Source organism: Rhinopithecus bieti, unplaced genomic scaffold (genome assembly GCF_001698545.2).
Source record: "Rhinopithecus bieti isolate Rb0 unplaced genomic scaffold, ASM169854v2 scaffold_1673, whole genome shotgun sequence".
NCBI lineage: Eukaryota > Metazoa > Chordata > Mammalia > Primates > Cercopithecidae > Rhinopithecus > Rhinopithecus bieti.
In genome coordinates this window covers 1,884,080-1,908,911 of record NW_016804690.1, presented here as the reverse complement: position 1 = coordinate 1,908,911, position 24,832 = coordinate 1,884,080, and the positions used below count along the sequence as shown (strand labels likewise).

The following is a 24,832-nucleotide window of genomic DNA, read 5'->3' as shown; positions in this document are numbered from 1 at the left end:
TAGGGAGATCCAGGGTTCTTAGAAGGGTCTTGCCTCTGACTAAATGCTACTAATGTCTTGCCTGACAAATTTTAAGACTCAAAACCAAACTGTTTCCAAGTAATTGAATTGCATCCTAGAGCAAAGCTCAAGGATATGTGTTCGTAAGCATGACATACAATCAAAGATTATCAGGCATGCGAAGAAGCAAGAAAATATGACCCAGGATGAGGAGAAAAATCAAACCATCAAAGCCAACTAAGAACTGCCAGAGATGTTAGATTTAGGCAAGGGTATTAAAACAGTGACTATTCCTGTATTTTGGGTGTTAAAAAAGTAAGGAGAGACATGAAAGAGTTGTTTTTTAAAAAGACCCAAATCAAATTTCTGGAGATGAAAAACTACACAGTGCCTGAGACGATAAATGCACCAGAAGGGATTCGTGCCAGAGTAGCCGCTGTAGATGAAAAGATTAGTGAACTCGAAGATACAGCAATAGAAGCTATTCTCGATGAAACACAAAGGGGGAAAAAGACCCTGAGAAATGTGAACATAGCATCAGTGACCTGTGGGACACTGTCAAGCAGCCTAATAGATGTATAACTGGAATTTCTATAGAAGAGGGGAGAAAAGGCATTTGGAAAAATATTTGAAGAAATAACGACTGAAATTTTTCCAAAATTTATGAAAACTGTAAAGCCACAGACCCAAGAAGCTAAGTGAAACCCATAGCACAAGAAGCATGAAGAAAACTGCTCCAAGGTCTGTCATAATCAGATTGCTCAAAACAGAGCAGAAAGACATTTTACACAGAGAGAGAGGAACTATGTCACGGATGACATCAGACTTCTTGTCATTAATAAGGCATGAAAGCATACAGTGGAGTAATAGCTTTAAAAGAGCAATACTGTTGACCTGCAACATCAAACCCGGCAAAATATCTTTCAAAACCAAAGGTGATGAAATAAAGACCTTTTCTGACAACAACATACAAGAGCTGAAAGAATTCACCAACACACTTGCACCATAAGAAAGGTTAAAGGAAGTCCTTTAGGCTGATGGAAAATGACAATATGGCACTACACAAAGGAGTGAAGAATGCCAGATGATAACCTTGTGGATAAATATATAAAACTATTTTCTTATTATTTAAATATCTTTAAAAGTTAATTGACTTTAAAGACAAATAACAGTATAATATGGGGTTTAGAAAATATGTAAAAGTTAAATGTGTGATAATAGTGTAAAGGTCAGAAGAGGGAGAAATGGTAGTAACTATCATAAAGTTATTATTATATAAATGAAATAGTGTAGTGTCATTTGAAGATAGACTGTGATAAGTTGAGAATGTATACTATAAACCCTATAAAGCAACCACTAATATAACAGAGTTATAGCTAATAGGCCAATAAATGAGATAAATCGGAATAATTAAAAAGACTGATAAGGAGGCAGAATAAGAGAAAGAAGATGGGAACAAAGAACAGGTGGGACAAATTGAAAAAAAGGATGCTAAACTTTTAACTATATCAGTAATCACAGTAGGTGGAACTTGCCTAAATACCCCAATTAAAAGGAAAAGTTTGTCAGATTGGGTAAAGAAGCAAGACCCAACTAGATGTCTATAAACTTTATATAAAAAGATAGAAAAAAAGTTAAAACTAAAAAGATTGAGAAGAGATATCCCATGCTAACACTAGTCAAATGGAAGCTGGAGTGGCTATATTAAAGCAAAGAAGATTCCAGAGCAAAGTACATGACTAGGGATAAAGAAAGCCCATTTCTTATGATACAATGGTCCATTAATTAAGAGGATATAAAAATCCTAAATGAATGTGCTCCCAATAATGTATCTTCAAAACACATGAAGCAAAAATGGATAGAACGACAACGAAAAAAATAAATTTGCAATTATAATTGGAGATTTCAGCACCCCTTCTCAATAACTGATAGAATAAGAAGTCAATAAGGATCTAGAAGTTATGAACATCATCATTAACCAATTTGACCTTATTGATGTTTATAGAACATTCCACCCAAGAAGAGCATCATACATATACTTTTTAGTGCACATGAAGCATTTACCAAAATGAACTATATTATCAGCCATAAAACAAGTCTAATGAATATATAAAATGTTTCAAGTAGTACAAAGTGTGTTCTCTTCACAATATAATTAAGTTAGAAATCAATAATGGAAATATCTGGAAAATCCCCAAATATTTGGAAACTAGGTGACACACTTTTTTCTTATCATCTTATGAGTTTAAAAGGAAAAGGAGAAATTATTTTGAGATGAGTGAAAATGAAAACAGGCCAGGCGCAGTGGCATCCTAGCACTTTGAAAGGCTGAGGCAGGAGGATCACTTGTGCCCAGAACTTTGAGACCAGCCTGAACAACATGGTGAAATACTGTTTCTACAAAACACACACACACACACACACACAAAAGCTGGGCATGGTGGCACGTGTCTGTAGTCCCAGCTACTCAGGAGGCTGAAGTGGGAGGGTTGCTTGAGCCCAGGAGATCAAGGCTGCAGTGAGCAGGAATTGCACCACTGCACTCCAGCCTAAGTGACAGAATGAGACCTTGTCTCAAGAAAAGAAAAAAGAATAAACACAATAAAATGAAAACAAATATATCAAGTGTGTACAATGTCGCCAAAGCACTAGTGGGAAATGTATAGCACTACCTATATTAGAAAAAAAAAAGGTCTCAAATAAGTGACTTCATTTTCCACTGTAAGAGACTAGAGAAAGAAGAGCAAACTAATCCTCAAGTAAGCAGAAGAAAAGAAATAATGAAGATAAGAGCATAATTTAATGAAATAGAAAACAAAAGGAAAAGAGAGTAAATCAATGTAACCAAAACCTGGTTCTTTGAGATTAATAAAATTGATTAACCATAGCCAAAGTGAACAGGGAAAGAACGTAGGGAATACAGATTACCAATAGCAGCAATCAGAAAGACATCACCACAGATTCTTCAAATGTTAGAATTATAATGGAATATTATGAGCAACTTAACGTCAACTAATTTGACAATTTAGATGAAGAAATTCTGTCTAAGACACACACTGCAAAAGCTCATTCGGGAAGAAACAGATAACCTTATGACTATTAAATAAATTGGATTTACAGCTAAAAACCTTTCCAGAAAGAAAACCCCACGCCCCGATGGCTTCACTGCTAAATTCTATTAAACTTACGAGGAAGAAATAATACAAGTTCTACACAAACTCATCTATTAAACTGAAGAGCAGAAAATACTTCCCAGCTCATTGTATGAAGCTAATGTTACCAGGATATCAAAACAAGGCAAAGACAAAGACAAGTAAGAAAGAAAACCACAGACCAGTATCTCTCATCAACATTGGTATAAAAACTCTAAACAAAAATTTTAGCAAATCAAATCCAACAATAGATAAAAGGAAAATACTCTATGACCAAATAGAATTTATACCGAGAATACGAAGTTTCCTTAACATTTGAAAATCAGTGTAATTAACCATAATGACAAACTTTAAAAAGACAATCCATATCTTCAGTTCAGTAAACACCGAAAACCACTTCGAAAAAAATCTAAAATTGATTACTGTGTAATTTAAAAAACAATAAATTTATCAACAAACTAAGAATGGAAGGGAACTTAAATCGCTTTTATGAAAGATTTAAAATGAACATCATACTTAATAGTGAATGATGGAATGTCTTCCCCCCAAGATCCAGAAGTGAAACAAGAATGTCTACTCTCATTACATCTGTTCAGTGTTGTAAGGCAATAGCCAGTGCACTAAGGCAAGAAAAAGAAATAAAATGTGTCCAGATTGGGAAAGAAGTAAAATTGTCTTTTTTTGCAGACAACATGCATAAAATCTGGTGGGATGTAGAAAAAATCTGCTAGATAAGTACTAAGTTTAGTAAGGTTGCTAGATAAAGATTTACATCTAAAAGCAATTGTATTTATATGTACTAGCAATGAACAATTGGAAATTGAAGTTAAATTCCATGTACAATAGTATCAAAAATATGGAGTACTTACGGATAAATGTGGCAAAAAGCGTGTAAGACATATGCATTGAAAACTATAAAATATTGCTGATAGAAATTAAAGAAGACCTAAATACATGGAGAGATAGACCTTGTTTATGAGTCAGAAGACTATATTGTTAAGCTCCCCAATTTGATCACTTGCATTAACATAACCCCAATTAAAATCTCAGAAGGATGTTTTTTAAATGACAAGCTGATTCTACAATTCATATGGAAAATGCAGAGGACCTCGAATAGCCCAAGCATCATGTAATTTCAAGACTTATTATAAAGCTCTAGTAATTAAGACAGCAGATGAATAGACCATTGGAACAAAATAGAAAATCCAGAAATAGATTTATACATGTATGACAATGGACTTCTGACAAAGGTGGAAAGACAATTAAATGGAAAAAGGAAAGTCTTTTCAACAAATGGTACCCAAACTATTAGATATTTATATGCAAAAAATTGATCCATACCTCACATCATGTACATAAATTAACTCAAAGCGGATCATAGACTTAAATGTAAACCCTAAAACTATAAAACTTCTAGGAAAATTAAGAGAAAATTTTCTTGAACTTGGATTAGGCAAAGATTTCTTACAGTTGACATCAAAAGTATGATTCATAAAGGAGAAATTTGATAATTTGGATTTAATCAAAATAAAAACATCTCTTTAAAAAACACTGTTATACAAACTACAGACTGGGAAAAAGTCACTGCAAAGCATCTATCTGATAAAATATTTGACTTCAACATTCATCTAAAGAAATGTAATACAGTAAAATTACACTTTACCAAGGAAGATATACCAATTGCAAGTAAGCACATTAAAAAATATTCAGCATAATTATCAGGGAAATGCCAATTTAAAGCAGAATGAGTTACCACTACACACTTATTATAATGGCTAAAATTTAAAAAAATGATTATACCATGTGTTGGAGAAGATGTGGAGGAAATGGAAGTATCATACACTGCTGGTGGGGATGTGAAGTGGTACAGCTATCTTGGAAAACAGCTTGTCAGTTTCTTAAGAAGGTATACCTACACTGGGCATACGATCCAGCCATTCTTCTCCTAAACATTTACCTGAGACACATTTACCCGAGACACATTTACCCAAGTGAAAATTAATTATACATGCATAGAAAGACTTGTAGATCAATGTTTTTGACAGTTTATTTTTTCTGCCCAGCTGGCACATTTATTGGCATTAAACATAAGACCTTTCCCTTCCCTGGCACCAGGAAGCCACGCCCAAGGGGTATCCCTCTGCCCCATTTCTGCACCAAACTCTCAGGTCTTAGCAGTAGCCTGAGCTCCCCCCAGGGCTCTGCGCTGCTGAATCGTCTGACTCATCATTTCCATGACAGCCAGTTTCATGGCGTGCTCCTGGAGAGCTGGTGGATTTTCTCCATCTGCTTGGTTAGGAAGTCTGTCTTCCTCTTGAAGAAGTCCTTGGCATCCTCAGATATCTTTTCTACATAGTACCCAGTTCGTACATCGATGAGCACATGTTCCACATCATGCAGCTACTCAGGGACATACATCGAACTCGTCAGTGGGACGAGTAATTCTGTTCCTTTGTTGCTCTTACTCAGCATGTTTAGACAGTCCTTGGCTTCTGCATACTTGGTCTGTGCCACTTCGAGCTGGGCAAAGGACGTGGACAAGAACTCCACTTCCTGGTCCAGCTGGTTCTCGAGCATTTCTAGCTGTGGCAGATTCATCTCCATGATAGTCTTGGAAGTTTTATTTATAAAAGCCTAAAACTGGAAAAAATCAAATATCCATCCATAGATGACAGATAAACAGGTTATGGCACACCCATACAATGAAATGCTACTCAGCAATAAAAACAAATGAACCATTATAGATATGTGCAGCAATGTGGGTGAATTTCATATTATGCTGAGAGAAGCCAGAGAAAATATAACGGTGCATTATTATATACATATAAAACTTTAGGAAATGCAAACTAATCTATTATGACAGAAATTCTGTTTCGGGGCAGGAAGGGGTGAAAAGGAGCAGGAGATTACCAAGGGAATAAGGAGACTTTGGGAGGTTCACTATGTTGGTTGTGATGATGGTTTCACAGGCATATTCATATGCAAAACTGATCAAACTGTGTACTTTAAAAACATATAATGTATTGAATGTCATATTTCCCTCAAAGCTATAAAGAAAAAAATCCAGACTTTCTTAGATAAAAGTAGTAGCCTCTACTTTTCTCTACCTTTAAAAAAATGTATTCTGACAGCATGCCCTAGCAGTATATAAAATTACTTTCTTTTATAGCTTCACAGTATACTTTGTTGTGTTCAATATGTCTTTCATTCATGGCCATTTTGGTTGTTTCTAGTCTTTTGTTATAAGTAATGCTGGAATAATATAGTTTTGTGCATATATTTTTTCAGCATTTGTTGTTATATCCCCAGTATCTTTGAGATAGATCTTTAGAAGTGGGATTGTTGAGTCAGTAGATAAATATACAAGTTATTTTTGGAAACGTTGCCAAATCATAGGGGTTGTATGATTTTATATAGAGATCAGCATAGAATGAGAGTGCCTGCTTCCTCCACATTCTCTCACCTATAGAGTGTGTTGTCAAATGTTTGGATCTTGCCAAGATAAGTGAGAAATCATATTTCATTGTAGGGTCAATTTGTATTTCTTGTATTATGAGTGAGGCAGAGCATGTTTCCATATGTTTTTAAATTATTTGCATTTCTTTTCCTGGGATCTCTTCATTACTTCAGCCCATTTTTCTATAGGTTTGCTGGTGGCTATCTTCTTATTTGTAAAGCACTTTATATTTTAGGAATATTAATCCTTCATAATATGTTACAAATATTTTTTCTTAGGTTACCATTGCCAAACTTGGATTATTTTGCAATTTTTGTGGATGGGGTTGGGCGTTTTGTTTTTCAGTAATCAAATTTACAAATCATTTTCTTTGTTGCTTTCGGATTTTGATACATAATTAGGAAGGTCTTGCCCACTCACATAATACACAGAGACAGTCACTCAATTTTAACTACTTGTTTTCATTTTTTACATTCCGGTTTCTGATTAACTTGGAATTTATGAACAATGAGAAAAAGATCGTTTTATTTTCCATATTGTTATCTAGATATGTAATACCACTTATTAAAAAGTCTGTTAACCAGCTGACTTGCTGTATCCCAAATTTCCAGTGCAGTGGGGTCTATTTCTGGATTTTTTATTCTGCCCCATGGTGGGTCTGCATTCTTGGGCCAGTACCATACTGTTATTAGAGATCCTGCCCTCCTCTTGTACCACACCCTTCATCTATCTTCTTTCTTAGGGTTTTCCTGCGTGTTCTTGCTTGATTGTTCTTCTGAGTTGACTTTATATTCAACTCGAAGATAAACCTTTAAAGGTCTAAAATGGTATTTTTATCTACAGATACCATTTTTTCCCCCACAGATTAAATGTCCCCGGTTTCTTCAACTTTTGGAACGTGATTTCCATACTATTCATTATCCTTGTCCTTTTCCACAAGTCATGTAACCTTAAGATGTGGCCGGCCACTTGTAGTCCCAGCTTCTCAGATGGCTTGAGCCCCGGAGTTTGAGTCCAGCTTGGGCAACATAGGGAGACTCCCTCCCCTTTCCCGTAGCCACCATCTAAAAAAAAAAAGTGGGACCCATAACTGAACCCAGGTGCATGGGGGTGACACGATGAGATGACTCCTGGGTAAGGCTTTTTAATAAGAGTGTCGGCAAGAATGTGAGACAGCCAGTGCAATGGAGGTCGGGAGGCGGAACGCTAAGCAGAGGACTGAATGGGCAAGGAAGAAAGGCCGCGCACGGCAGCGGCGCCCCATCTGAGCGGTGGTCCTTCCACGCTGTGACCGGAAGGGTCAGCTCCGGGCCAGCACGAGAGGCCTGCCTTTCTCCTTTTCCCCAGCTGCCGCCCACAATCCTCCTCTACGTAAATCCCTGCCTCCTTACTCCGGGGCTCTGTAAGTCGCAGGCTCCTGGCGGAAGCGTCAGTCACTTCCGCCTCCCTTACTTGGAGTCTTCCGCTCCCCATTCGCTCTTCTCCCCCGCCCCCTCGAGAGTTGGTTCCGTCCGCTCTGGCCCCGCCCTCGCGGGCCAACTCTTTTGGTGCCTTGATATGCGCCAGGGGCAGTGGCTGATGACGTGCTTTGTAGGCGGCATAAAGCGATAGTGCCGGCAGCGGTGGAAGGCGAAGTTCAATCCGAGAGTCCGCCCCCTGAACTGGGGCCTTTCCGGAGGAGGACGCTCTGAAAGACAGGGGACCCAGTGCCATTCCCCCTGGGAATTGTCGCTTGCATTCAGCTGTTCTACACAATGGACTCAGTACCTGCCACTGTGCCTTCTATCACCGCTACCCCGGGGGACCCGGAACTTCTGGGACCCCTGTCGGTGCTCTACGCAGCCTTCATAGCCAAGCTGCTGGAGGTGACAGTCCCCATTCCCAGGGAGGGACTCAAGCTGTCACAGGCGGGTGGATGAGTGCTGAGCAGAGTGGGTGCATTGATTGTGCAAAGGAGAAATGGAGTGTGTCAGATCCGAGGAAAGCAAGACGTTTCTGTGCTGTTTAGGGAGGCAGGTGGAAGTGTATTTGAGACGGTTTCGTCCTTTTTTTTTTTTTTTTTTTTTTTAGTACTTACGAAGTTACAGCACTTTATGTTCTGGTGTGAAGTCACGATCAAAACACAGAGGGCTTACAGGTCTTTTCCGCATAACCCCGGCTCTGTTGGGGGATGGGGCCAGTATGGCAGTGTACTTGTAGAGGGCTATGGAAACAGCATAGATCAGACAGGTGTTTAATGCACCGTTTTCAAGGAAACGTTTAGAATTAAGGCACTAAATTCAAAGCGGTTTATCTAGATCGGTTATCAGGAGCTATCCAAACTTAGCATTTGTTCTTTGTAAGAGTCGATTTAAGATTTTAAATCTTAGAGGAATAACACAGTATTTGTGGTATTCATTATCATCATATTGGTTTGATTTGCAACCATAAAAAGTTGGTTACTTATATATATAAGGTTTTATATCTTATGTGGTTTTTCAGCAATAAAAAACAACCTATTCAAGAGAAAAGTGTGATGCAGAGAGATTCCAGCCATGTTTTAGATAACATATTGTATCAGGGTCTATTGTAAACTAGAAATATATGCCCAACCTAAAGACATTCAGACTCATAGTACTTCAGAACACAACAAGCCAGACAATAAGTGTGAGACTCCCGGTATCCTATTTTTCTTGAAACAGTGAGAGCTACTGAAGATTTTTGAGGGGATAGGTATCTGATAGAGTTGGTTTAGAATTTTTATGAATGAGTCTTTGTGACTGCTTTATGGTAAGCTTCTTTAAGGTTTCTCATTATTTCTAACATGCCCATTTCAGCTAGTTGCTACATTGCCTGATGATGTTCAGCCTGGGCCTGATTTTTATGGATTGCCATGGAAACCTGTACTTATCACTGCCTTCTTGGGAATTGTTTCGTTTGCCGTTTTCTTCTGGAGAACTGTCCTTGTTGTGAGTAAATTAATGCATACTTTAACTCATAAATTCAAGTGTGGTTTTATAATCACGGCCCTTTTGTTTCTTTTTCAGTTTCTAATGTGAACATATATTAATGCTTTTAATTCAAGCTAACCTTGTACAATAATTTAGTATAATTTTTGTGTTGGTAAATTCTTAAGTGGGTAAGACAACACGTATAATCTCAATGGGAAAACTTCAGTTTATATGTCCCTTATATCAAAATCTAAATATTAAGAATTAGGTGGGTCTTTATTTCAAATCACAAAGGAAAAAAAGAAAGAATTAGGTAGGTCATATGTACACTGTTAGTAGAACTAGGAATTCTTAGAGCCATCCTGAAAAATAGTTTCATGATGTGTATCATAAGCTTTAAAAATGGTTATAGCCTTTTATATTGTATTAATATCATGTCTAGTAATCAATCCTAAAGAAATAACCAGTCAGCCAGGCACAGTGGCTCAACGCCTGTAATCTCAGCACTTTGGGAGTCCGAGGCAGGCAGATCACTTGAGGCCAGGAGTTTGAGACTAGCCAAGCCAACATAACGAAACCCCATCTCTACTAAAAATACAAAAATTAGCGGGGTGTGGTGGCACATGCCTGTAATCCCAGCTACTCGGGATGCTGAGGCAGAGAATCGCTTGAACCTGGGAGGCGGAGGCTGCAGTGAGCCGAGATGCGCCACTGCACTCCAGCCTGAGTGACAGAGTGAGACTCCTCCATCTCAAAAAAAAAAAAACAAAAAACAAAGAAAGAAATAACCGATCATGTGTTAAATATCTTACATGGCCAGGTGTGGTGGCTCACACCTGTAATACTAGCACTTTGGGAGGCAGAGGCGGGTGGATCACATAAGGCTAGGAGTTCGAGACCAGCCTGGCCCACAAGACAAAACCCCGTCTCTACTAAAAATACAAAAATTAGCCGGGGGTGATGGCAAGAGCCTGTAATCCCAGCTACTCAGGAGGCTGAGGCAGGAGAATCGCTTGAAACGGGGAGGCAGATCATGCCACTACAGTCTAGCCTAGGCAGCAAAATGAGACTCTGTCTCAAAAAAAAAGTTTTAATTATCTTACATAAGAGCATTCAGTAGAACAGTATTTATTAGAGTGAAAACTTTGACACAACCTACTGTGATTCACAGTGGGAAAGTTGTTAAATTATTGTATGTTCATATAATGGGATATTAGGCTGCTTGATATAATTCAAAGACATAGGGGCACAACAAATACAATTTAACATGAAGTAGAAGAAAAGTAGAAACCAAGACTTTAAGGTATAGATAAACTGTATATTACATCAACATACACACAGAAAATAAATGCTGCAAGGAAATACAACAAAATGATAAAAATTCTTATATCTAGGAGATGAGGTGAGTTTTCAGTTTTTAAAAAATGTGTATTTCCCAGATTTTCTGATTTGATCATGTACTGTTTTACTCAGAAAATATATTTTATTTGGAAATACAAATTATATCCTGTGTAAAGACACACCATTAATTTTTTTATCTTCTGTGCAGAATTTGTCTTTCAGACTTAAACATATGTATGTGTAAGTATGTATACTCATACTTGTACATATTTATGATTATACTATGTAGCATTCAGCTTCATAGTTATTTAACATAATTGGGAGAAGATTATTTTGTGTAAATGAACTTTGCAGATGAAAAGCTTTCTATTGAAACTTCACAGTTAAAATGGCCAAAATTATTGTGTGCCAATCTTTCTAAAACTGAGTACTCTTTTTATGATTTCATAATTATATCACATATATCCTCATTAATAAATTTTCTCTGCTTTCACAATTGATTGTAAAATTACTTAAAAAGAAGGGTCTTTTCTCCTATGAGGCCTTCTCTAACCTCGTGGTGCTTTTCCTCAGATAAAAAAGGAGAATCAAAGGGTAAATGGAAGGGGAAAAGGTGAAAACATTTTACATTTCCCTCTTGTTTCTCCTATTTGTTAATAAAAAAAATTCTGACGCCATTTTCATTTTTTAGAAAGTTGTATAGGCTCTGTGTCCTAACTGCCGTTCCTCAACACTTGACTTTTGGAACCTTGGTCTCTACTTGCCTGTTAGTTTGGGTAAAATGGAGCAGAGGAAGTTTACTCTCATTAGCAAGGCCGTGACATTAGAGAGAGAGTAATTTCTTTCCATGTTGGAATTTTCTGAATGCATATTCCTATAACAATGGTATTATAAGTGAGATTTAAATACTGTAATTATTATGTATGCAGTATATTAATTACTAAATACAGTAATACAATATATTATGTAAACACTATATTTGCTGAGATTATGGATGATTTGTGGACTGGTGTTAGCATCTCATCAACATAATATTTGAAAGGGAAAATATGTTCTGGGTTGCAAAGAAATTTAGTAATACTCTTTTTAAGAAATTAGTTACTGCTTAGATTTTCTTGTCCTATAATTTAGTACTGTCTTTAGGGGATGATTTGGGTTTTGCCCTTTCAGGAAGATGATAGTTGTCATTTCTCTTGTTGCTTATGCATTTTCCTCTAGCAGTCTTCCCTTCCCTGTCAGGTTTATGAGCACTGTTTTTAGTGGTCTAAGAAAATCAAATGATCTAGCTAAGTATTAATAGAATTATTTTAAAATTCAGCCAGTAGTCAATTTTGAATAGGATTTCTGAGATGTTTTCTGGTGAGCAAAAGAGGTGTGTGTCTTAGTACAAAGATCATACCTTTAATTTTGTTTCCTCAGAGTCTTTTTGAGTAGTCATTGTTTTTAGATTTCATTCTGGCTATTTGGAGCTGTCAAATAAATAAAATGAATAAATAAAATGTTAAAATATTTATTACAAAAATATTAGCCATTTCTGTTATTCAAATTAAGTGCTCATTTCATAAAACTGGCACGCATTTAGATGTATAAACATCTCTTTAAGCTGCAGAGTAAGATATTTACCTTAGTGCTTTATCTGTCAGACTACAACATATCACTACTGGTTACATTTGGAATGCTTTTTAACCTTTTAAATTGTTTTCATCTTGTGGATTCATGCTAAACCAAACTATTATTAAACTCATTTGGTTACAATTCTGACAGTTGTATTAGAAACTATGTACATCTGTTAATAAAATGTTTGACATCAAATTTAATTTTATTTTTCTTTTCTAGGTGAAGAGTAGAGTATATCAAGGTAAATCTTTTGGCTTATTTTGTACTATTCCCTCTGTATTGGTGTTTGATATTGGTTTTATATAAGTAGTTTTAGTGACTTCTGATATCTGACTGACTTATAGCTTCTGAAAACTTGACTATTCCTAGGTTGCCAGGTTGGATGATAGAGGAAATGGTGATGCTACCAACTGAGATAGGAGATGAAGAGGAACAAATTGCAGGAGTAGGGAGAAGATAATTAATTTGAGGCAGATTGACCTTAAATGTTGATGTAGTACCAATTTATTCCATGTGACCAGTGTTTCTGTGCTAATGATTTAGTCAGTACATTAAATATTTATTTAAGTAGATAATTTGAGGACTAGAAATGTCAATCAGCATGACTGCATTTTCTGTTTCTCTTTGCAAATGACATATTTGAAGTGATGCCATTTTCTGAGAAGAAAGATGCTTCATGCAGGGAGGAATACTGAGCTATAACATTTTACTGTATTTCCCATCTTGGAAATAAATTAGACTCTCATTGAAATAAAGGTTCTTATTATATTTTTCTTAAATTGTAACAGTATTTTTACGTCCTTATTCTTGTTAGCAGATTGCTTTTTGTATTAATCTGTTTTCTCACTGCTGTAAAGAAATACCCAAGGCCAGGTGTGGTGGTTCACGCCTGTAATCTCAACACTTTGGGAGGCCAAAGCAGGAGGATTGCTTGAGCTCAGGAGTTCGAGACCAGCCTGGGCAACATGGAGAAACCCCGTCTCTATTTAAAAAAAATACAAAAGTTAGCTGGGTGTGGTGACACACATCTGTAGTCCCAGCTACTCAGGAGGCTGAGGCAGGAGGATTGCTTGAGCTTGGGAGGTGGAGTTTGCAGTGAGCTGAGATTGTACCACTGAACTCCAGCCTGGGCAACAGAGCAAGACCCTGTCTCAAAAAAAGAAACACCTGAAACTGGGTAATTTATAAGAAGTTTAATTAGCTCATGTTTCTGCAGGCTATAGGAAGTATAGCGGCATATGCTTCTGAGGAGGCCTCAGGGAGCTTTTACTCATAGCAGAAGGCAAAGTGAGAGCAGGCCTTCTTACATGGTGGGAGCAGGAGCGAGAGTTAGCGGGGAGTTGCTACATACTTTTAAACAACCAGATTCCACAAGAACTCAGTCACCATCATAGAACAGCACCACAGGGATGGTGATAAACCACTTGTGAGAAATCTACCCCTGTGATCCAGTCACCTTCCACCAGGCCCCACCTGAACACTGGGTACACTGGGGGCTAGAATTTGACATGAGATTTGGTGGAGACACAGACCCAAACCATATCACTTTTTAAAACCATAATAGTTATGCTAAGAAGTTCTTTTTCCTGATAGTGCCAGATAACATGTCTTTGCTGCTGATCCATTGGGTAATTCAGTTCCATTTAGTGATCATAATAACCTCATTATTTTTTTCTTTTTTCAGTCACGGAACAGCAAATTTCTGAGAAGTTGAAGATTATCATGAAAGAAAATACAGAACTTGTACAAAAATTGTCAAATTATGAACAGAAGGTATAGTTATTCTTTTTTTTTTTTTTTTTTTTCCCGTGGTCCCAGCTTGAATTATTTTCACCTATCTTATAGTTCAGTTACTATGGTATTTTTAAATAATATTTATTATTTCATTAATTCCTATAAACCATCCAGATCTTAAGCAGTCATATGTGTAAAGTACTGTTTTCCTCTGTAAGAGGTCAGTCACTTGAAATTGAGTTCTGGTAGCACTATACTTTATATTTCTGGATTCTGAATGCTTTATTTTATGTAGATCAAGGAATCAAAGAAACATGTTCAGGAAACCAGGAAACAAAATATGATTCTCTCTGATGAAGCAATTAAATTTAAGGTAAAAACTTATTTTGGGGATTACATTTTAAAACGAAAGTATAAGTAATGGGTATAACTAACCTTAATATCTTTTTTGTAGGATAAAATTAAGACACTTGAAAAAAACAATGAAATTCTGGGTGATGCAGCTAAAAATCTTCGTGTTATGTTAGAGTCAGAGAGAGAACAGAATGTCAAGAATCAAGACTTGGTAAGAGTTTTGCTTCTAAGTGTTACTAACAATTTGGGTTTTGAACTCTTTTGTAGATTGAGTTGAACTCTTTATTTTCCTTGCTGTTATGTGAAGTAAGAGTACGAGTCAGGGAAGTTGCACCTACTTCTGTCCATTTTTGTGGAATTTTAAGTACTTACACAAGAAGTTATTCTTATGGGCCTAGGAAGTATTTTGGTTCTCAACCCTCGGTAATTGTCATATTGCTTGGCTCTGCCCTCTGAAACATGTGGAACAACTAGGAAACCACAACCCAGTTGAACAGTCCTTGTGTTTTGTTTTGTTTTGTTTTGAAAAGTTTTTTCTTTTTTTTTTGCTATAAACATTTTACAAATAGAATAGTTTTAGAATGACCTAAAAGTTGCAAAGATAGTAGAGAACGTTCCCATAAATCCCACACCCTATTAATCTAGATGACCTCACTGAGGTAGTATTGCCACATTTCTTCACTGTAAAATTACTTTTTTTTTTTTTTTTAACTTTTTGCATTATTGTACCCTTTGGAAGGAAGTTGCTAACACAGCCCACAGTGAAAAAGGGTTATGCTCCGTCCCGTTGAGGAGCCAGAATCTTCATAAATTATCTAGAATTCTTCTATATGGGTGATCTGTCTATTCTCACTCCAGTCCTACCATTTTAATTTAGGCAAGAGCATTTTATTTTATTTTTATTTATTTATTTATTTTTATTTTTTTTTGAGACGGAGTCTCTCTCTGCCGCCCAGGCTGGAGTGCAGTGGCCGGATCTCAGCTCACTGCAACCTCCGCCTCCCGGGTTCCCACCATTCTCCTGCCTCAGCCTCCCGAGTAGCTGGGACTACAGGCGCCCACCACCTCGCCCGGCTAGTTTTTTGTATTTTTTTAGTAGAGACGGGGTTTCACCGTGTTATTAGCCAGGATGGTCTCGATCTCCTGACCTCGTGATCCTCCCGTCTCGGCCTCCCAAGGCAAGAGCATTTTTAAAGTACCTTGGGGATTTTTTTTCTCTTGCTACAAGAAAAAAAAAGTCACATTGATTTGAACTGTTTACTTAAAAGTTTTTTCAGTTTCTCTTCTTTCACCTTTTAGTGTGGTCATCTACCACATTTTATTCTAACCAGGAAGGTTGTGTGTGCCATGAAATATTTATGCCTTCGATTATTTTCCCTTACCTCTTTAGGTTCTTGATTTTTCCCTAGGGCAAAACTGAAACGCCTGCTTTTACCTGAAACATAGCGGATGGCTCTGGGACACACTTTGTTGATGTTTCTTCTTTTCAGTACATATCCCAGTGTTTCTACTGAAATCCTAATACACATTTTGTGTTCTGTTTTTACATGGCAGATAACAGAAAACAAGAAATCTATAGAGAAGTTAAAGGATGCTATTTCAATGAATGCCTCAGAATTTTCAGAGGTAAGGCTGACTATAATTCCTGAAGGATGTTAATACTATATTATAGTTTGATTGCAGAGCAAAAGTTTGATGTGTGCTAAAATGTGCAAAAAATGAGAACTACATAATGTTGGGCAGGGAAAGTAACTTTTTTTGATTTTCTTTGGAATTAATTCACTAATAGGAGTGTTTTGCATTAGGTTCAGATTGCACTTAATGAAGCTAAGCTTAGTGAAGAGAAGGTGAAGTCTGAATGCCATCGGGTTCAAGAAGAAAATGCTAGGCTTAAGAAGAAAAAAGAGCAGGTAAAGGAAAGTGCGTGTCGTAGGTCATGTAAAATAGAGAACCCGGTATCATACCTCATGAATGCCTTTTCTCAGATCTATTTTTAAGGTAATATATGTGCAGGATTCTGTTCTTAGATATGCAAAGTTTAAACTATGCTTCCAAAATTGAGCGTAGGTATACATTCTCTATCTGTTCTCGATTTTCTGTTCTGTACAATTTATTTTGGCTATCAGAGTGTGTAGTCTTGTTTTGTCAAACACCAATTGCTGTTAACTTGAGTAGCCTCCAGTGGTTAATAGACTGGCTTTTTAGACCGAAGCGTTAGATATTTTATAACCCTCCTTTGAGTAGTTACTGCTTCACTAGCCAAGGGAAGGTTACATGAGCAGGAGTCTGGACTTGGGAGATAGTAGGATGAGCCCTTCTGTTCCTTCTGGAAGTGAATTATTTGACTTGGCTACCATTTTCTGAAGGATGCAATAAAGAAGATCCAATTTCCTTGACAGCTCTGATGTTCTCACTGTAGCTCTGAGGGTTGGGACCACTCTCTCCTCCCGCTTAACTAAGGTCTTGGCCCATAGGGATAGGCCAAGGAGAGGCATGCCTCCTTATTTCCCTGTCTCATTCACTTAGTCCTAATGTCTCCAGTACAAAAGCCCTAACCTGTGGGAATCTTGTGTTTTAACTTTTCAGTTGCAGCAGGAAATCGAAGACTGGAGTAAATTACATGCTGAGCTCAGTGAGCAAATCAAATCATTTGAGAAGTCTCAGAAAGATTTGGAAGTAGCTCTTACTCACAAGGATGATAATATTAATGTAAGTACATTCTCATGAATACAAGCTTAATTCTTGTGAATTATCATGAAATCTGGAGAATTAAATGGAAAGACTCTTAATGCCCTTTTACTTCTTTTCTAGGCTTTGACTAATTGCATTACACAGTTGAATCGGTTAGAGTGTGAATCTGAATCTGAGGGTCAAAATAAAGGTAGAAATGATTCAGATGAATTAGCAAATGGAGAAGTGGGAGGTAAGATCAGTCCCAAGGAGGATGGACCCATTTTGCCTTCCTGTCTTTAAGTGCACCAGTGCTACTTTTCACCTGGCTGAATTTCCTCTTAAGCTTTCTAGTTGTAAACACGTATCATTGGATTTGAATGTATGTCTGCTTGCACTGGGCAGAGGTGGATTGCTAGGGTGTGGTGTAGCAATAAGCATGCAGTGAACACTGACTTTGTTTTTACATTGAGATTAGGAGGATGCATGGGAGCTGCACTGGTCATGTCTTACACCTCTAAGTATTGAACACATACAGTAGTAGAAACTTGTTTCTCAGTTTCATGAAGATGACTTGTTAAAACTTGTCATCTCAGTAGCTGTGTGGTTTTAAGGCCCACAACTGTTTTTTTAAGAGTACTGAGGTGGTTGGAGGCATAAACTGACTAAGGCCATGAAAGAAACCACAACTGGTTTTGAGAGTGCTGAAGTGGTTGGATCCATAAACTAAGGCCATGAGAGTGGAGGCTATAGGTTAGCAGTGTTTACTGATGAGGACAATGTTTCTAGATGCCCTCTCTCAAGTTGGATATTGCTTGTGTAGTGGGTGTTTAAACCACACCTGGTAGCAGATTCTGGAGGAGAATAGGAGGGAATCTTTCTGAATAAGATGCTAAGCCCAGATGGAGGTAGATATGAGAGAGAAGAAAGAGCTTTATCTCACATGTTTCTTCTTGCTCAAGAATGGCATGTATAACATGTTTATGTACAAATGGGAATTCAGTTTTTCAGTCTTAAGTTTGCAGTTCTCTTAAAAGTCAGTCTAACCCTGTTCTGTTTTTGTTTGTTCTTTAAATGTTTGAACATGACAATTGTTTGGTTTTGGGTAAATCAAGAAAATACGAATTTAAAAGCAAGGGAAGAAAAGCAATGAAAGAAATCCTTTTGTTTTTTTAGGTGACCAGAATGAGAAGATGAAAAATCAGATTAAGCAGATGATGGATGTCTCTCGGGTATAATCCTTTTTAGAGTCCCATAATTACCTGTGAATGCTTTTACTATGCCTCACTTTTGTGAATACTTCTCTCTTCTGCAATTTTTAGACACAGACTGCAATATCGGTAGTTGAAGAGGATCTAAAACTTTTACAACTTAAGCTAAGAGCTTCCGTGTCCACTCAATGTAACCTGGAAGGTAGGTTGCTTCTTTAGAAGAAATTGCTATATCTTGGAAAGATACAAAATTGCATTAGAAAGATAAAGAGCGGCTTCCTGCTTTCATTCGTCTCATTTCTCTCAGCACCAGCCCCCAACCAAGTTCTCACGTTCTTGTGCACACACATAAAACTCCCATGTTTTATCCTTTACAGACCAGATAAAGAAATTGAAAGATGACCGCAACTCACTACAAGCTGCCAAAGCTGGACTGGAAGATGAATGCAAAACCCTGAGGCAGAAAGTGGAGATTCTGAATGAACTCTATCAGCAGAAGGAGATGGCTTTGCAAAAGTAAGACTGTCATCATTTCCTGTGAACTGTATTGTCATGTGACTAAATAAATGTGTACTAATATAGATACTGTTATCATTTTTTAGGATTATTTATACTTTTTTACATCTGTAATTAGTATAAATTTGTCCTTCTTTCTTTCTGCTTTGTTTCTCATAAGCTGCATTTTTCTTCCCTTTCAAACTGTTGCCTGTAGCTCCCTGAAGAGGGAGCAGTGTGCTGGTGCCGACAGGTGCTGCCGTGGAGTGCTTCTCTTTGGAAGATCTAGCCATGCCTTGTCTGTGGCTCCACCACTTGTTTCACTTTCCTTTCTTTGTGGTCAATTATGTAATTTCCTTGAAAAAGTCTGAGTGATTTTGTATGACATGTGTTTTAGTAGAATAAAAACTTCAAAAAAGGAAAATTTACTTATTGCAGGTGCATTTAGTTTTGGACTTCACAGAGTCAGATATTCAAACTAAATATAATTGTGGCAAAGATATTAGGAGTTTTGAATATAAAACTATTTGGCATGTATATTTAGATATTAATCCTCTGAAATACATGTCTCAAATTTCGAGCCAGGCACCTTTTGAAAGCTGTATTTTTATAGTTCTAGTTTTTTCTCCACAAAACATCTGAATTCTCTAAAATAGGTTATCTGTGGCACTTGATATTTGTGTTTGCTCTTATATTTTAATCTTTGGTGTATATGGCAGTGTGTGAGAAGGCCTCTCTTGCTAAGCAAACTTAACTCTTTGAAATGCTTAGACCGCTACTGCTGTATGCCATTAAATATTGAAACTATGCCATTAATGTTTTCTCTAATTCTTTGCTCACCAAGCAGCCAGTTTAGATTTTCCAGGTTTTGTTCAGGCCAGTTCTAAATGCCTGTTCTGCTTCAGAGAGACATTCCCCATTTCATTACTTTTTTAAAAAAAACACTTCTCTGCCTCCAATAGTAATGTGAATTACTTAAATGGCAACTGTTTTTCTTCATTATACAGTTAACCCATTGATGTGGCAGTATTTTATTCAACTTCCCCAACATTCATTCAGACTCCTTGTCTGGTTTGTACTCTACTGTCTACCCCTAAAGTCACTGTGTTAGTTCAAGCCCTTGTCATCTTTTATGCCCGTCCCTAGCTAATCACGTATCTCCAGTCTTGTCTTTCCTTTCCTTTCCTTTCCTTTCCTTTCCTGTCCTGTCCTGTCCTGTCCTGTCCTGTCCTGTCCTGTCCTTGTTTTCTTTCTGACGGAGTCTCACTCTGTCACCCAGGCTGGAGTGCGGTGGCACAGTCTCGGCTCACTGCAAGCTCCGTCTCCCAGATTCGTGCCATTCTCCTGCCTCAGCCTTCTGAGTAGCTGGGACTACAGGCGCCCGTTACCACGCCCGGCTAATTTTTTTTTTTTTTTGAGGCGGAGTCTCGCTCTGTCGCGCCGGGCTGGAGGACTGTGGGCCGGATCTCAGCTCACTGCAAGCTCCGCCGTCCGGGTTGCCAGGCCATTCCCTCCTAGCCTCAGCCTCCGCTGAGTCAGCTGGGGTGAGTAGCTGGGACTACAGGTGCCCGCCACGTCGCCTGGCTAGTTTTTTGTATTTTTTAGTAGAGACGGGGTTTCACCGTGTTAGCCAGGATGGTCTCGATCTCCTGACCTCGTGATCCGTCCGCTTCAGCCTCCCAAAGTGCTAGGATTACAGACGTGAGCCACCGCGCCCGGCCCCCCATCTCCAGTCTTTCTTATACAGCTTCTTCCCAGTTCCGATTGTCTATATAGTTGCTAGAGTGAACTTTTTAAAATACAAGTTTGTCCATGTCATTATGTGCTTAAAATCTATCAAGGATGCTCCATTTCCTTCAGGGTGAATTCCAGACTCCTTAACAGGTAGAGGCCACTTCCCCTCAGCTAGTCCTGAGCTGGAGAGGCAGGTTTCTTCTGATGCTTCTTGAACTGCAGACTCTGAACCGTTCCTCCATGCCACTCTAAACCTCTTTGTCTTTATGTATGTTGTTTTCTCTGTAGTAAAAATGTCCTTTATTGTTTCTGCCTGGCAGTCTCCTACCTACTCAAATGTTTATGCTCCTAAAAGTCTTTTTTGGAGTGAGTTGTAGCATAAATAAATAGGTAGCCATAGAGACTGGGTACTCATTTGCTTCTTAAATGTAATTCCTAAATATATGTTTGAGTTGAAATCTACATATTGGTATCTGCTCTCTATTTGATGGCCTGTTCTGTGTTCCTTTTTTCATTTTTTTGAATTGTTAGAGTATTTTAAATGATTCTGCTCTTCTCTATTTAAGCTTGGTGGTTACAAGTTGTTCTACTTGTCCTCTTGTTAAAGGCCACAGCATGTATCCTGGACTTATTAAAAAGTCTGACATAATATAGTTACCTCTTTCTTAATAGAGGAGTTACGTCTTTCTGGGCTTTAACTTCCTCCTGACTTAGATGTTATTGTGGTCATGTATTTTAATGGTCTGTGTAGCTCAAACTCCACAAAATGTTTTGTCTTTTACAGTGCTAACCTGCTGATACTCAATTTACACACCTATTTATAGTTCCTGTCATCCTTCATTTTCCTACATCTTCAGTCTTCCATTTGGGATCACGTTCATTCTACTTGAAGAATATACTTTCATGCAGGTTCAGTGAGTTTACTTTTGTATGGAAATGTCTTTATTTTGACTCCTTTTTTTTTTTTTGTTTGAGACGGAGTCTTGCTCTGCCACCCAGGCTGGAGTGCAGTGGCCGGATCTCAGCTCACTGCAAGCTCCGCCTCCTGGGTTTACACCATTCTCCTGCCTCAGCCTCCCGAGTAGCTGGGACTACAGGCGCCCGCCTCGTCGCCCGGCTAGTTTTTTGTATTTTTAAGTAGAGACAGGGTTTCACCGTATTAGCCAGGATGGTCTCGATCTCCTGACCTCGTGATCCGCCCGTCTCAGCCTCCCAAAGTGCTGGGATTACAGGCTTGAGCCACCGCGCCCAGCCCCTTGACTCCGTTTTAAAAGGATCTTTCTGCTGGTTATGGAATTTTGATAGTTGTTTAATTTTAGCGCTTTAAAGATAACCAATTATCTTCTGGTTTTAAAATTTCTTTGAGGAATCTATTATCATTCTTATTTTCTCTTTTCTCTTTTTTCAAATGTATTATGCCTGCCCTAGCTGCCTTTAGTCATTTTCTTTTGGTTTTCAGCAGTTTTCTTGGGAGGTGCCTACATGTAGGGTTTTGTCATCACCCCTCCACCGCTACCCCCCTGCTTTTTCTTTTGCATTTATACTGCTTGAGGTTATAAACATCTCTTGAATTTGGAGACTCTTTTTTTCACATATTAATTCTATCTCATTCTCACTTGTCCTGAGAATCCAGTTACACATACTAGGATCTCCCACTCCTACCCCTCACCCAGTGCCTCCTGCATTCTGAATTTGCTTCATTCTGGTTGTTTTCTTCTGACCTATCTTCCAATGTGCTAAAATCTCACCTCAGTTGTCTAATCTGCTAAAATCATTGAGTTCTTTTTGGTTTCACTATTTTTCACTTTTATAGCTTCTAATCCTCTGCTGAAATGTGTAATCTTGACTTGTACTTCCTTCAATATGTAAGGCACAATTGTTTTAAAGTCTATGTGGTAATCCTATTATGTGCATCCCTTATGAGTGTGTTTCTCTGGTCTTTTAGATTGTGATCACATTGTCTTGTGGAATGCCTAGTTGGTTTTGATGGAGTGGTGAACTGTCGGGAAATTTGAGGTCTAAGATGATGTTATCGTCCTACAGAGAATATATGAGATTACCTCTAGTGGGTGGTCTTTACTTTATTCCAGTTAGCAATTAAAATCATTCAAAAACGGCTTAGTCCCTTTAAAGGACATTGTATTTATTGCCTGTTCAGTACTCCAAGTGTGCAGCTCTTTTCTGGTCTCAACCCAAAGCCTAGGGCTTTTACTAGGGGTCCTTCTCATTGGCAGTCCTGAACTCCACTTCTTGTTTCTCTGAACCCAGGGATCTGTTGAAAGTTCTTTTCAACCTTCTTATATGTCTGGGGATGAACCTGGGGGAAAATGGCTTAAGATGCCAAGCCAGGCTTACTTATAATTCTGTGTTTTTTCCTACTGGATTTTGTTCACTGCCTTATTAGCTTTCTGATGCCTTCGAGCACATTCTTTATATTTTTGTCCATATGTTCTTATTTTCAGCATTTGCAGACTAACTCATCCATTATTGGAAACAAAATTCTCTTGAATCTTTCTTCAAGACTTGTTTTTTCCACATCCCTTCCTAAGCCAGAGTCAGAGAGGGATTGTTCTGTTCTTATATGCACCTTTTACACATTCAACTGTGAGCCCCTTTAGTGCAGAGGTGGTGCTTACCATACCCATGCCTTTATCTTAGCCTCTTACAAGGTAAGTAGTATATTATAGCCACTCATAAAATATTGGCTGAAGTATTGAATGAGCAGTTGTAAAAGAGTACATAAACTTCTTTCTCTTTAGTGTTAATAACCCTTTTTACTATTTTACTATAGCTCCTCTATTTTTGTTTCCAAATTGTAGAAAATGTTCAAGTACCTTTTGCATCAGAACTAGAAGTAAAGAAGTTACAAGGGTAACTACAGGTAGCACTTTTAAACCATTAAATGTTGCTGCCTTTGCAATCTGTGTTCTAGTTGGCTGGCCTCTTGAGCTTGAAGGTTATCAGGTTAAAACCAATTTCCAGTACATAGCACCCTGATTACGGGACAGTTTGTATTCTTTTTCTGTTCAACAGGCATTGCCAATACTCAAATCTGTCTCTCTGCTTAATCATGATTCCATTGAAATAGGTAGGAGAGTTCCATGTCTGTAGTGTGAAAATGTTCTGGGGTTAATTGTACAGTTAAGGACATGTTCTAAAAAGCTCTTTCATTGGCTGTCTTTATCATGGTACCAGTCTTGGATTGAGAAACAGCCCATAAGAAAAGTAATTAGTGGTCTTTCCATGGCTAGAAATAAGAGAAGTAATTGTCTCCTGCATTATCCTAATAAGCTTAACTGTGTTAGGTTGATCAGTGCTGGCTTTCTACATTGAAGAAAACTGCGCATTCATCATTTCAACACAACAGTCTTTCCCATGGGACACATAGTGCTTTTTTACATTTGTATTATTTACTAATGAAGAGAGAATTACGAGACATTAGAAAATGCAGGTGATGTATCAACAGGCCATAGTTGGATTTTTATCCTGACGAACAGTTTGAGTTCCTTCCTATGACTTTGTATAATCTATGCATTTTTAAGAATAGGATAGGAAATGAGATTTATTAGAGTATTCAGACAGAATGCCAGGAGGAAAAGAGAAACACTTCCACTGACAACCAGTTTTATCTTAGGAAACTGAGTCAAGAAGAGTATGAACGACAAGAAAGAGAGCACAGGCTGTCAGCTGCAGATGAAAAGGCAGTTTCGGCTGCAGAGGAAGTAAAAACTTACAAGTAAGTTCACCTTCTAAAGAGGGTATCAGTGGCTAATGAAACTAGTGTTGGCTTTTTTTATTAGCACAAAAGCATAAATAAATGGTTAGAGGACAGGAATACATCAATTCACAAAAAAGAAGAACTATATTTTAAGTTAACAAATGGAAAAATATTAACAAATATTTTTGCCAGTGTTGGCAAAACTGTAAGGGAACTTGATTCGTGCAAACAGTTCTGGGGTTGGGGAAGGTGGGGCAGTTTGTTACATGTGTCAAAAGCCATTAAAGTGATTTTGCCATATGATAGACCCAGCAGTCCTAACTTTGGGAAATTTTTTTATAATATAATTAAAGGATGAAAAAAGGTTTATAGTGGAAGATATTAATAATAGGATTATTTGAGAACATATTTAGGAACAG

General features: G+C 37.8%; 1 protein-coding gene and 1 pseudogene across 4 annotated transcripts in view; one reads left to right on the top strand and one right to left on the bottom strand.

Moving 5' to 3' along the window:
- Positions 1-24,832, top strand: part of MIA3 (MIA SH3 domain ER export factor 3) — a 55,078-nt gene that overhangs the window by 21,226 nt on the left and 9,020 nt on the right. For 2 of the 4 annotated variants that reach the window (XM_017869977.1, XM_017869978.1), the window contains exons 7-19: positions 9,426-9,557; positions 12,717-12,738; positions 14,182-14,270; positions 14,527-14,604; positions 14,686-14,796; positions 16,140-16,211; positions 16,391-16,495; positions 17,172-17,294; positions 17,397-17,508; positions 18,432-18,487; positions 18,578-18,668; positions 18,844-18,982; positions 24,330-24,431. In XM_017869977.1, the coding sequence (XP_017725466.1) occupies positions 9,426-9,557; positions 12,717-12,738; positions 14,182-14,270; positions 14,527-14,604; positions 14,686-14,796; positions 16,140-16,211; positions 16,391-16,495; positions 17,172-17,294; positions 17,397-17,508; positions 18,432-18,487; positions 18,578-18,668; positions 18,844-18,982; positions 24,330-24,431 (1,232 nt within the window). Of the gene's footprint in view, positions 1-8,189; positions 8,475-9,425; positions 9,558-12,716; positions 12,739-14,181; positions 14,271-14,526; positions 14,605-14,685; positions 14,797-16,139; positions 16,212-16,390; positions 16,496-17,171; positions 17,295-17,396; positions 17,509-18,431; positions 18,488-18,577; positions 18,669-18,843; positions 18,983-24,329; positions 24,432-24,832 lie in introns of those variants that run through there. The other 2 variants (XM_017869980.1, XM_017869979.1) reach the window with 2 other exon arrangements.
- On the bottom strand, positions 5,081-6,124 carry LOC108528259 (prefoldin subunit 5 pseudogene; annotated as a pseudogene).